Source organism: Neocloeon triangulifer, unplaced genomic scaffold (genome assembly GCF_031216515.1).
Source record: "Neocloeon triangulifer isolate White Clay Creek 2 clone unplaced genomic scaffold, ASM3121651v1 ptg000006l, whole genome shotgun sequence".
NCBI lineage: Eukaryota > Metazoa > Arthropoda > Insecta > Ephemeroptera > Baetidae > Neocloeon > Neocloeon triangulifer.
This window is the reverse complement of record NW_026775549.1, coordinates 516134-529855: the sequence shown is the minus strand read 5'-3', so window position 1 is coordinate 529855 and position 13722 is coordinate 516134. Positions and strand designations below refer to the sequence as shown.

General features: G+C 38.4%; 3 protein-coding genes across 3 annotated transcripts; 2 read left to right on the top strand and 1 right to left on the bottom strand.

Moving 5' to 3' along the window:
* Window positions 1-21: 21 nt before the first annotated feature.
* On the top strand, window positions 22-3580 carry LOC132194459 (protein artichoke-like). The gene is made up of 6 exons (XM_059615745.1): window positions 22-183; window positions 452-2327; window positions 2387-2529; window positions 2601-2792; window positions 2853-3052; window positions 3112-3580. The coding sequence occupies exons 2-6, from the start codon at window positions 515-517 to the stop codon at window positions 3494-3496; spliced, it is 2733 nt and encodes a 910-aa protein (XP_059471728.1). The 5' UTR covers window positions 22-183; window positions 452-514; the 3' UTR covers window positions 3497-3580.
* Window positions 3581-3966: 386 nt separating this feature from the next.
* On the top strand, window positions 3967-5834 carry LOC132194112 (uncharacterized). The gene is made up of 4 exons (XM_059615199.1): window positions 3967-4159; window positions 4329-4452; window positions 4508-4741; window positions 4922-5834. The coding sequence occupies exons 2-4, from the start codon at window positions 4336-4338 to the stop codon at window positions 5489-5491; spliced, it is 921 nt and encodes a 306-aa protein (XP_059471182.1). The 5' UTR covers window positions 3967-4159; window positions 4329-4335; the 3' UTR covers window positions 5492-5834.
* A 578-nt stretch (window positions 5835-6412) lies between these two features.
* On the bottom strand, window positions 6413-13697 carry LOC132194113 (calsenilin-like). The gene is made up of 6 exons (XM_059615200.1): window positions 12149-13697; window positions 11757-11887; window positions 11594-11663; window positions 10337-10407; window positions 10050-10262; window positions 6413-8764 (listed from the first exon to the last, which is right to left on the bottom strand). Exons 1-6 carry the CDS (start codon window positions 12168-12170, stop codon window positions 8654-8656), a joined length of 618 nt encoding a protein of 205 aa, XP_059471183.1. The 5' UTR covers window positions 12171-13697; the 3' UTR covers window positions 6413-8653.
* Between the last annotated feature and the right edge of the window lie 25 nt (window positions 13698-13722).

Here is a 13722-nt window from a genome sequence, read left to right as displayed (position 1 = left end):
CATCTTCCTCACAATAGAGGGGCGCTTCTCACATCTGCTGCGGAGGAGCAGCGAGAGTTGCTGCGGCCTCAGTAGTTGCGAAGCATCTCTCGCAGTGCGCCGGAAAAAATAAGTAGGCAGACGGCGGCGGAGACTCACCTGTTGTGTTCATAAACAAAACACTCGGCGCAGACTGCAATCAAGGTGAGTCGCACAAAATAACATACTATAGAGGCTGTGGAAAGTCCTATTCAACATACAAGAGTTTGCAAATTTGGTATAACAGATCAAAATCAACTCTTATTTAAATGCCTCGCCGATATTTTAAAGGCCCCCAATATATACCACGAAAGAATACATTATTTTTACTTTAAATAATTTTTTTTTTTTAAATCAAGATTTCTCCGAAAAAAAAAAATATATTATATTATATATAATATAAAAAAAATTTGATTTTTTTTTATATTTTTAGTGAATGGCCTGACAAATCATCCCTTTTTCGTCGCTCAACTGCCAGCCAGGAGGCAATCTCATCATGATAATCCCGTTCGTCTTCGCAGCCACCCTCTTCGTGGCAACCCCTGCCCTCGATTTTCCTTCCACCCCGCATACAACCCTCGCGCCCATAAGTCGCGACACGTGCCACAACAACTCGTACTACTACCGGCACGAGTGCATCTGCTTTTCCGACTCGCAAATCCACTGTCCCGGCGAGTTCACCGCCTACCTGACGGTTGACGTCTCGCAGACCGTCCCTTCGCACATGCTGATTCAGTGCGAGTCAACGGCGCCCCTTCCCGAGGCCCTGGTTCCCTCCTCGTCCACCAAGACAGTCGTCCTCACCGACTGCACCTTCGGCGAACACCCCCTGCTCAGCAAGCCGGCCCTTCACGTCACCGACTTTTCCGTTTACTGTCGCTCCGGTTTCGAGTATCGACTTTACTCGAGCAATTTCGAGAACCTGAAAAATCTCAAATTCCTCCACATATGGTGTCCGAGTTTGGCATCGGTCAGTGGAAATGCGTTCAAGCACGTTTCCAACGCCCTGACGCAATTGACAATCCGCGGCTCCTTGCATTTGGAAACATTGGAAGCGAGGACTTTTGAAAACCTCAAACGTCTTTCCACCCTAAAAATCAAAGATAACCCAAATTTGCGGACATTGCCGGTGAGCGTTTTTGCCGGTTTGCGAGAGTTGAAAACTTTGTCCCTGGATCGAAATGCCCTAAGCAAATTACCTCTAAACATTTTTGATGGACTGGAAAAATTAACCGACCTTTCAATTATGGGCAACAGTCTCTTGGTCCTTGAACCTTCAAACCATCCAGGAATAAAACTCGTGACTAACTCGTCTGAAGTTGCAGTGGTCGGAAATGATTATTTGGTTGATAGCAATGAGATCGATTCAATTTTAAAACCACTGATTTCTCTGAAAGAACTCAATTTAGATTCAAATGTCCTTCCAAGGCTGGAAATTGTGAACCAACTTCAAAATTTGACCAGACTTTCCGTTCAAAATTGCTCTTTAAACGCCGCAGGACAAAATTCAATCCAAAATTTGAACTTTTTGGAATATCTCGACCTTTCAAATAATTCCATCACAAATCTGCCGGGTGGTTTTCTTAAATCCGCCAGCTCGCGGCTCCAATCATTCACGCTTTCTAACAACAAAGTTCCGCGTCTGATAATTTCCGAGCCGACTTTTGAAGGTCTGCACCTCCTGCGACATTTGAACCTAAGCGCCGCTGCTCTGCAGAGTATTCCCCTCAGAGTTTTCAAAGACCTGAAAAAATTAAAATTTCTGGACGTTTCGCACAACAACATCCAAGAACTGCCGCGCGATCTTTTTGAGGAAAATGAAAATTTGGAGAAAATCAACCTTTCCAACAACTTGATCTCCGAATTGCCCAACGACATTTTCGCTAATTTGAGTCAGTTGCGAGAACTCGATTTGTCCGACAACGCCATCACGAGAATTCCCTCCTTTATGTTTGAGGATTCGGTCAGCGTTACAAAACTGTCCCTGAGTGGAAATAAAATTCGTTCTTTGGGAAATTACGATCTCCTTGGGCTGTACGGCGTGGAGCACCTTGACGTTTCAGACAATGTCTTGTCCAGCATCGACCCGGACACAATGTTAAACATCGCGTCCAACAAACGCGACCACCATTACAATCATATGGATTCCGGGAACAAGGCAAAATCAAGGAAACCAACTACCTTGAGGCACCTGTCATTTGCCAAAAACGCACTCAAACACATCTACCCCAATATTTTTTCCACCCTGAACAGACTGGAAATTTTAGATTTGAGTGAAAACCTTCTCACGTCACTACCCAACCTACACCGTAAAAATAATTTAATTTAAAAAAGAATTATTTAAAAACTTTTCTTATTTTACTTTCAGATTTAACTGAGCTGAAAGTTTTATCCGTTGCTGGAAACCAAATTTTGGAGCTTCAGAGCCCACTTTTCTCAGATGGTTCTAATTTGAGATCCGTTTCATTCAGCAATAATAAAATCTACCAATTCGCGCCTTCTCTTTTCATGGTGATATTATTTTATTTTCAAAATTAATATAAAACTATACATTTTAATTTTGTACCATATTCAATTTAAAGGGACTTGGATCTACACTAATGCACGTTGATTTTTCGCACAACGCTTTGGCAGATTTCAACACGACATTGCTCTCCGGCCTTAATTCAATCTCGCATTTAGATTTGTCACACAACCAATTGACAAACGTTGACTTTTCCGCCATACCCACCGTTCAGTGGGCCAACTTGTCCTACAATAACTTGACTTTCAAAGTAAAATATTTAAAATAATTTATTTTTACTTAAAATTAATTTTATTCTTATTCAAAATAGCAATCTGGATGGGTGTTTTACCGACCGTTTGGCCCCACGCAAAGATCAACGAAACACAGCGGACAATGGGGAAGGATGGCTACTTTTTCAGACTGCGTCAACCTGCATTACCTGGGACTTTCAAATAATTTGATCTCTCAAATCCTGCTTGACGTCAGAAGATTAGAAAATTTACGACACCTCGATTTAACTCACAACAAGTAAAAATTCGTTTTTTTTTATACACTATAACTATATAGAATAAAATATTTTTTTGCAGCATCACTAAAATCGAGTCTCAAGATTTGCAGTACATGTCGACCAATATCACTGTCGATTTGCGCTACAACAAAATTTCGTCTTTGCAACTGCGCCAGGAGGACTTCGAGTCGGATGGCAAAAATTACGCCGATCTGAAAAGCAACGTGCGAATTTTGCTTGATCACAATCCTGTGTCGTGCGACTGCAATTTGCCAAACTTCTTGCGATACTTGCACGGCGACGCAAAACTACTTTCCCACGACAAAATGCAAACGGCGCAGCTCGTGGGTGAAAATCTTGCATGCTTCTTGCCGGTTTCGATGCGGGGCAAAAAGTTATCAGAAATTGAAACGTGGAGCCACTATTTGCTGCCGATTTTGGGGCTTTGTAGTACATTTCAGTGACCATGTAACTTATATTTAACTGTAGAATAGCAGTAATTTATAAATAAAAATTTGATATTTAAAAAAAAAATGATTTTTTTGCAATAAAAAATAAATCTTTTGTCTTATAAAAATTCATTTTTTTTTTAATAATTATTATTTTTTAAGTAGGAAGCGCCAATTAACAGCGCATTTTTCAGGCAAAAATTTCTTTGAAAAATAATCATTCAGATTAAAACAAAAATTCAGCAAAAATAAACACTGAAAATACACTGTATATTATATACTGCAGGAATTATAATTATATTATATCTATTTAACTCCATATTGTAGGTTACGCTGAGTGGCACGATACGTCGTAGAAGCAATAAAGATTGAATTGAATGAAATAAAGAAGAAAAAATGCTATTGCCGTGGAATTATGTGCATCTATGCAAAAAGTAATTATTCCATTCTGTAGGAACTATAGTTTGATTCAGTCACGTTGGCAGCACTGCACTCAGTTTATTTTGATCGATTTGATGAAGCCCTGTGCTCTGGGTTGTGTCCAGTTTTTCGCAGTAGCCCTGTCTAAAAACCAAAACAACGAAGGCCCAAATACGGTCAAAGTATAAATTGACAAGAATCTGAAGGCTGCTGTCACCACCTGATCCCGCAAATCTGTCATGAACTTCTTCTAAAAGGGTATTTTAAGAGTCGGCGCTTTGCCACCTGAGAATATTTGTTTTCATTATGATCAATTTTATTGATCAATTATGATGTATTATTATTGTTCTTTTCTCAGAAAAATTGATCTGAAAAATAAAATTAGTTTGAAATTATGTATGATTTATTAATATCTTATTTTTATCAGGTGGAAAATGGCAGCAGTCAAGTGGGAAAAGTATCACCAAGAGGTGCTGATTGAAAAAGTGCGTGTCCGGAAATGCCTTTGGGACATTCGTCACCCCGACTACAGAAATGTCAACAAGAAACAAGTCTGACTTCTTTTTGATTTATTTCCTTTGATTTTACAATCTTTTCTCAATTCAGGCGTTCTACGAGGAAGTTGCCGACGAAATGGAATCGATTCGGCCAGGAACTTCAGTGGACGAAGTGAAAAAACGCTGGGGCAATCTGAGATGTCAGTTCTCGGAAAACATCAGAGCGTCCAAGGGAAAGGATGGAGGACCGGACAAGCCGAGGAAGCTGTGGTGCAAATCTCAGCTTAGTTTCCTCGGCGACGTCACTATTCCTAGAAGTCAAAAGCAGAAGAAAGGGGTTGAGGTTTGTTAGCCCTTGCTATGTTAAAAAAAAATTAAAAAGAGACAAAAAGAAGTTCACATTGAAATCATATTACCTTTTATAAGTACAAGTGAATTGTAAAATTCTCTGATTACTTTGTAGGGTAGTAATTTTGTTTAATCTTGATTGATCAGCGTACTGATTTGTTTATCTAAATTTTAGGCGCCGAAAAACGACGTCGTCTCTGGAACTGAGAGTTTGACAGCCGAGATGGATGCCCAAAACCTGGGAGAAGAGGTAAGCAACCGAACCACTTCCTCAAATTTCCATCAGTGCGAAGTCAGCTCGCCGGAGAGCTGCTGCTTTTCAACCATTCGGCTCGGTCTCGACGTGGAAAAGCAGCGCAAAATTCCCGATTGCAGTCTCGACTCGTTAGCTACCTCCGGAGGCAGCCTTGGGCTCAACGCGCTAAACTCCTCTCCACCAACCGGCTCAGGGCCGTCGTCCCTGCCCTCCCTCCGAAACCTGGACCCCATCGACAAGTACGCACATTGCGTCGCGTCTGAGCTGCGGCAAATCCGGCAGCCGCAGCAACTCATTCTGGCCAAGTGGCACATCCAGAACATTCTATTCCAAGCGCAGTTCGGCATGCTGGTCGGTCCGCCGGCCACCCTGGCCTTCAGCAGTGCCCCCGCCCCCTATCCGCAAGACACCCTGGTCAACTGGCCACAGTCGGCGCCGATCCAGGTGATCGCCACGGACGGCGACGCCGCCAAAGGAACAAATCCGTGAAGTTCAAATTTGCGGTCGCTCAGACTGATTGACCCTGGGAGGTTTTGTGCACAACTCCCTGTTTTTGTGATACCTTTGAGTTAAGTGCATGCGTACAAATTTTCTTCCTAAGGTGAATTTTTTAATTTTTTAGTATGAATTGGATATGAATCCTGTTGTGTTGCCAAACTGGCCAACCCGTGTACTTAAGAATTAATTGTAAGAGGGACAGTAACATTAACTAAATGCAAAATTAAATATTTCTAGCAATTTTTAGAAGAATTTTCAAAATAGAGTCATTCCCTAAGGTCTTGTAATCTGAATAAATTTCCAAATACATAAACTACTAATAAATTTTTTTTAATATCTCTTTTTTATTTTGAATTCACAATTAAATGTTATTGAAGACTTAAAAAATTTCAAGAAATTTCAACAAAAAATAGAAACAGGGTGAACCTCGTTGCAAAGAAAAAAATGATTTATTTTTTCTTTGCAACGAGGTTTGCCTGGTTTCAATATTTCATGAAATCCATTTCGACTTACCATTCAAAGAAATTTTAAGCTTTACAAAAGAAACGATTTTGAAACCACTAATTAAAATAAAAATAAAAAACCCTATTTGTAAAAATAATTTTTGCGTTTTCTGATGCCAACATAATTTATGAAAATTAATATTGCTTCAATTAAAAAAAAAAAAAATTAAAAACACAGTTTGACTCTTGATTTTACCGGAACGAAAGCCAGGTCAGTGCAAAAAGTACCTAAAAATAATGATGATTATAATTAATGAATATTAGAGGTCATTACCTTTATTCAAATTTGGGAGCATAATGCAAGTCTGCAGGTACGGTTAAGCCTGCAATAATTAAAATTGTCACACTCCGCGAGCGGTGGCAAAACAGAGGCCAGATTAATTAAAATTTAAATCCCTTTAATCCAGCCAGCGCAGAAAGCAGAAGGAGAATAATGAGCGCCGCGACTAATTAACGAAGGTACCTGACAATAAAAAAGGAAATTAAAAAATACGGCGGTGCATGTCATTATCCAAGATGTCTCACTTTATTATCATCATTTTATTCACCTCTCATCGATTAGCTTACAAGTCATGGGAGAGCAGAGTAAATAATAAAAGACACACACGCGTACATACAAAATTGGGGTGCGCGCCAAACGGAATGGAGGTGTTGCTTGTACTGGTCCATTTTTTACTTCTCCACCTTCACGAATTTATTATTTTCACTTAACAAAAAAGAGTGGTAAGCACCCAACTATACACAAAACACATTGTGTGCATGCAAATTTTTTTTATTTTTATTTGAAGCCCAAAGAAGCAAGTCCGTGGTGCTCGGCAGGAAACAATTGATTTTCTCTCTCGCTTTTGTATTTAAGCAGATGCGTGAGAAAGAGGTAAAAACGAATATTCTCTCAACACCGAAAATAGCGCGCGCTCTCCGGTGTTTTTCCACGCGAAACACATTTACTCACTCAGCGCGTGGGCATACCAAGTATATAGTGAGAGAGGAACTTGACAACATCAATGCCTGAGGATTCTTGGGGTGCGTGTGTATGAAATATAAATGCACAGACACGTCAAAACTTTTGAACTCGCGAAGGCTCAGAGCCCAGCAATTAGTATCTCGAAAGTTGCACTGGGAGGCCATAAAGGATTTTTATTATATTAGGAAATAAAAATGAGGAAAAGCTAACAATTGATCCCATCAAGTGAGTGCTTTGGTTCGCAGGTAAATATTAATGATTCTTAATCGTAAAAACACATTTAACAGTCGTGAGTTTTCAGACATAAGGAGGGTCACTTTGCAAAGGCTTGCGAAAATGATCGTTTTAAAACCTAGGCGATTTCTATAATTAATAAACAAGTGAGTGACACCAAAACTCGCGATCACATTAGGCCTATATCTTTGGATATTTGTCTAAACTATTTATTTTTTTATAATTTAAGATTCGATTGCATTTTGTGATATTACACAAATACTATAACGTTTAAATTTTAAAGAGTCGGCTGACAAAAATGGAATTTCCTCTACTTCGAGAACTAACAGTAAATATTTTCAAACTGCGCTCAATATTATCAAAAAAATTCCAGCTAAGTGCATATTTTACCATTGGACGTTCAACTTTTTATTCTGAAAATTTTGCTTTTTGCGATTTCTGTCAGCAAGCAGAGGAATTGGCAGAACATTCAAATGGTGTATAAATATTAATATATATGTTTTAGCCACTAATAACTTTCAGCAGGAAAATAGAGACTTTCAGCATGAGCCCTCCGGTCCAATGTAACAATATAATATTATGTATAATTTTATTATTGAATTATACAGTATTACTAGATATTTTTATAACGCAGAATGTGGTGGTGGAAAACGCAAACCTCCCAACAAGGAAATTTAATTTGGGCAATAATTTTGTGAAAAATTAGCTTCCTTTGACTCAGTTTTTTATTTTTAATGTAAAATTTGAAAAATTACATCAAGTTATAATGATATTTTTTTTTCTAAAATAGTATTTTGAAGAATTTATAATTACGTGTGAAACAAAATTTTCAGCATTGGCTTTTATCATTCAAACAATGAGGATCAACTAAATGTATTTAAATATATCTTTGTTTGCAAATATGCTAATAATCTCATAGGAAATAAAATAAATAAATTCATAGCAGAAAAAAAATTCCTATCGGTTGGTCAGCGTTTTCCCCAAATACAATCAGCATTATTTTACAGAGATAACTTTTCAAGCTATACATGCTTAACATTTAAATAGAGTCAATTAATAAAACGTGAACAGTGAGTATCATATAAGATGCCTTTGATGAGATTTGGTCCAAAATGAAAACATATCTAGGAGTCGCTTCTAACTCAACATCAAATAAATAACAAAGTTACATTTACACACCGAATTGGAGCTCATTTTGCAAAAGTTAGTTGCGCGCAGTATAAAAATAGGAATGCAGTGAATTTAATGCAAATACATATTGTGCCCTCGTTACATACTTTCCTCAAAATGCGATTAAAAAAGACATTTACTTATTGATACGAAAATCTTTTTTTTTTGCCTCACATGAAAATGCCTTCAAAGTTTTCACACTCAGTGATATGAATATTACGGAAGTGATGCGAATTTCAAATTTAACATCTTACTTAAATCTGAAAGTACTCTCTTTTTTTTCTACAAGACGGTGTCGAGCTGCTCGAGTGAGTGCAGAATTTTCTCGTCCTGCAGACACCAATTCACAAGCTCCTCGATGGTCACCACTCCATCTTGGTTGGTGTCAATTTGCTGCAAACAGATCGCATTACGTCCATTAAAACCGCATTGTTTGTCCAGGGTGCTTTTCGCTAGATTTCCGAGATTATCTCAAACACCGTGAAGAGACTCGGGTCGGCAAGTAATGGCAAAAGATCAGTGCTTTCGCTCTCCTAGAGAGGCCAAATCTATTAGAGCCGGGCTCGTTTTTCTCGTGACCGAGAACCATATCCGTGGGGAAATTTTTCAACGCTTTGCCGAGCGTTATCGAACTCTGACTTTCGGGCGATAAAATAAAATTGACAGTCGAGCCATCATTATCGCGGTGAGCGCAAAACTGCTCTCTGGGGGCAGAAATGTCTCTATATCTCTGTTTTCTGGCTTAGTCATCACGCACGCATAAATCTCGTGCTTTTTGTGGAAATTGACAAATTGACAGCAGATTGTTCCAAAAAGCACTCGTCCAGATATAATGGAAAATTTATAGCTGCTAAATTTGGCATGCAAATTATGCTGTGAAAAATTCAATACCCTTTTTAAATTCTTTTAATCATAATTGTAACTGCTTAAAAGAAATATAAAAGTAAGGGCAAAACATGCTCAGTATTCATAAAAATTAAACAGGGTATATATGAGCAAAACAAAATGCAAAATTTAAATTATTCAAATTTAACTCATTAAAGATAAATTTATCGAGGGTTTCTAATTATAAATAATACTTAATTTGGTTTCCTTGTTGAAAATTTAATACCATATAACTTATCATAATAATATCAATAAAGACACTGAATCATTAATAGCGCAAAATTCTCTATTCACTCTTTTTCTTCAAGTGATGACACATTTCGAATGAAATTATACCAAAGACTGCTAAGAGTTGAAACCAAAATTTTAAATTTTAATTTAACTTCGGCTGTTGAAATATTGAACAATAATCTATAAAAACCCAATATAAAAATCATAATTAAAGAAGTATAGCCTAAGAAGAAATGACTAGAATTTTTTCTTATGGAACAATCTGTTGATCTAAAAATTTTCGAAAATATTTTATTAAAAAAAATCGCTCTCGAGTACTATTTAATCAATTAATTTCCAAGAAAATCCATAGTTGAATTTTGTTATTAAATCATGATTGTGTGGGCGCAAACTCCCTGAGGGATCAAAAGGAATACTTTCCGCGAAACATAGGGAATGATCGATCCGTCAATGTACATTATTCCGCGTCCCACAAGGGTTGCCTGCAGGGTTGGGAAGTGTGTGCAGGCGCGGGGAAATGCTGCTTAAAGTGTGATTTCTCGAGGGGGATCGTTTTACTCACATGGAAGAGTTTCTCGACGTGCTCTTTCGCCGAAGTCGTCTCGACTTGCGGCTCCGTGTTCCTGCCCAGCATGTCGTATATGGAGTTGACGACGTCCAGCATCTCGGACTGCGTGATCAGGCCGTCTCCGTTCAGGTCGTACAGTCCGAAAATCCACTGCAGCTTCTCTTGCGTCGTGCCTCGCGACACTTTAGATAAAATGTTTAGGAAGTCCTGAGAAGGAATTTTTTTTATGATTTTGTTCAGTGACACTTATTTAATTTGTGCGCTATTTTATTTGTATTTACTTCGAATCCAATCTTGCCGTTTGTCTGGCCCTTTATTGTGTTGAAAACGTAATGCGCGTACTGCGTTGCGTCTGTAAATAACAAATCGAATAATGAAGAAACACGAGACACGATTCGCTCACAATTGGTTGCACAAGAGGGAGGAATTTTTCAATAAAATTTCATTAGATGAAGCTAGACTTATGTATATGGAATTTAGAATGAAATCAGGAATTTAGATGCCATTTCACAGGAAAATGTGTAAAGAAACGTGATGAAAAATTTTTTATTGGTTTCCTTGGGTGAGTTGGCGAGCTTAAACTCACCTTTTAACATAAAAATAATGAAGATACGTCAAAATTTGTAGACTAATATTTGCTCATATTAAGATTTTTTCTTATTTGCAAAAAAAATTAAAAGTAGAATTATAATTTCAATTCAATAAATTATAAATAAAGTATGAAAACTATCCCGATTTTTTTGAAATTTCGAGATTTAAAGCGGGAGGAAACAAAAGAAGTATTTATAATTATGTTACCTAATCAATATAGCAGAGATTTTTAAAGAAAGTAATATTATTTTAAATTTTTAACCATTTATCAGTATTTCATTGTTTTACTTTTTAATTTCTTATTTATTTTTGGTACTATTTGCAATAATGTAAATGTGAACATCTTTTTAATTTTTTGTTTTTACAACGCTTTGAATTTAATTATTTAATAAAATATTAACACCTTTTAAGGGTATACTATTTACCATTCATTAGGAAACATTATTTCTGTAGTCGTTTTCATGATGAGCTGATAAATTCTCTATTCAAACTACTTGTTTCACGTAAATTATCTAATAATTAATAATAATTCTGCATGTAGGAAATAATCTATAATTTCATCCGCATACAACAAAAAATAAGCAGCAGCTTCAGTTTATTTTTTTTTCATTTCACAATATACGCAAGGAGAATTCTAATTAACAATATATTCACAAATTTATTTGTAAAATTAGCAGCCTCGGTAAGTTTCAATCAACGTGACGGTGCCTGTTGCGCCGCAATAGGAATTACCAATAAATAACCCAGTCAACCGTTCGACCACTAATACAATAGAGGCTTTCCGAACCTTTGTTACATCAATGCATTGCATCTCTCGCAAAATCAATACGTGACATTCAGCAGAAACAATAATGCCGATAAAAGCGCGAGGCATAAAGACAATGGTCGCAATCATTATCTTTTTATAATACCCGAGAGAGAAAGACAAAGAAAAAAAGCAGGCCTACCTCCTTGAGGGAAGAATTGCGAAAAAATTGCTTTGAAGTTGTCCTCGTCGACGAGACCCGTGGGGCATTCCTGTTAAAATTAAACTTTCATTAGCCGGACAAAGGGGTGAAAATAATACAAGCGCACGACGCTAGAACAAAACACCACGAGCAGCGGACAAACCTGTTTGAATCCCCTATAGATGAGTTGGATCTCCTTTCGCGTGAACTTGGTCGAATTCGCCAGTTTGGCGAGCTCCTCCGTCCGGTGCCGTCGCGGCAGCTGGAAATTCAGTTCCTCCAGATCCACCTCTCCTGATTAAAGAGGGAAGCAACAAAAAATTGATACAGAGAGGTGTCAGTCAGGGACGAAAATAGCCAGCGCGAGAGAGAAAGAGAAGAGAGAGACAGGTCGAGCCTCTCTCATTGATTTTATCCATATTTTATGCAGGCGCCCGCCACTCTCGCGCGAAACTCTCAAACTCGCGTGTCACGCAGACAGATTTGCTCTGCTTTCTCTCACCCACGTACATAATTTCATTCTGGCACGGCGAAATATTAAAGCAAAACACTCACCCTTTTTGGCTTTCTTGGCCATGGTCTCTGTGTGTTAATCGGTGCACCGAGAGCACGCGTCTAATGTGCAGGAATTATTAAGCGCTCATTAAAAACTAACTGTTGCATGCATAAATAAGCTACACACGGCACAGGCATTCAGTCAATACTGCTCTGGTGATCCCGGGTAAAGTGTTTTGAGTGCCGACCGAGCGAGTACGGGAGCGAGCTGTGCGCCAGCTCCTTGCAAATGTAAGCCACTCCTGCGCAGTGCTCTGTCATTACACACGCGATTCGCCGCCGCAGCCTCCCTCGCCCGCCCGCGCCTAAACGACGCGATTATTGCGCCGCCGATATGTCCCTTAATTACGTGTCTCGCACACCATTTCCACTTTTTTCCCTTTCCTCCCCGAAGAAGGAGGTCGACTCGAAGATTTCGCACGATAGCCGCCGGGCGCAGGAAATTCTCGATTCCGCTAGTAAATGCTACCGACGGATGCGGCGAGAAAGTTTATGGGTGCTTTATCATCCTCCTGAACCGCCGTCTGAAACTTTCGGCTCCTTTCATCCGAGAGATGAAATCAAGAACATTTAACAGCAGATAATCGTCAATTCTGTTGTTGAATTTAGCTTTTAATTTATAATAAAAAAAAATATTCAACATCATCTAGAAGAATTTGTATCTAGAATTTTGAATATGGAAATTAGCTTTTTCCCAATTTCATATGCTATTAAAAAGAAAGCATTGAAAGAAGGTTCTGTGTGATTGTTAGTTTAGTACAATTTACATTGACAATATTTGAGCGGAAAGCCTAGTTTTCTTCAAAATATCCGCCAGGCTCAATTAGAAAAAAGCCTTCGTATCTGCTCAAATTATTATGTAATTATAGCTTATTTTTTAATTATTTTATTTTCTATGTTTATCACTAAATAAAGCTGTGAATGTCCCCATTATTTCCATAAAACGACTCTGACTGAGAGAATAGAGATTTTGCACAGCTGCGTGCCTCCTCTTCAAGAAAAGCAGTTGAAACTTTAAATGGGGGCAACCTGTCGAGCGCGTTGCCTACTTGCAGGCGATCACACATTTTATACTGACAAAAGCTGGCGAGACACACTACACACGTTATTATTTTAAGCGCTTGAGCAACGACGTATACACTTTTTCACTCAGCTGGTTGCCGCTTTGTTTGCGCAAGGAAATAAGTCATCGCATTCGTCGCCCTGAGTTTGCTTGTTTGCGCTTAATTGAGTCGAACGGCAAAAGAGAGAAAGAGAAAGAAAAAATGAGCATTGTTTTCTGACTCGCTGATTTATAAAACTTTTTGTTTCGAGCGCTACTAGTTTTCCTTCTGAGAGGCTCTTTTCCTCCGTCGGTATAATTGGGCCGCTGCTTTTATATATAGAGCGGGGAAAAATTTACGATTCGGCAAATCTTTAACTAGAAAAGCGGCCGTAAATTTGAGCCTGCTGATTTCTGCAGGGAAACGAGTTTTGCACTCAATTTTTCAAGGGCCGTGCAAAAGTTTCAGGAGTAGGAGAGAAAAAAAATCACTGACCGGATTATTGGGTTGGATTTCATCTGCCAGCGCATA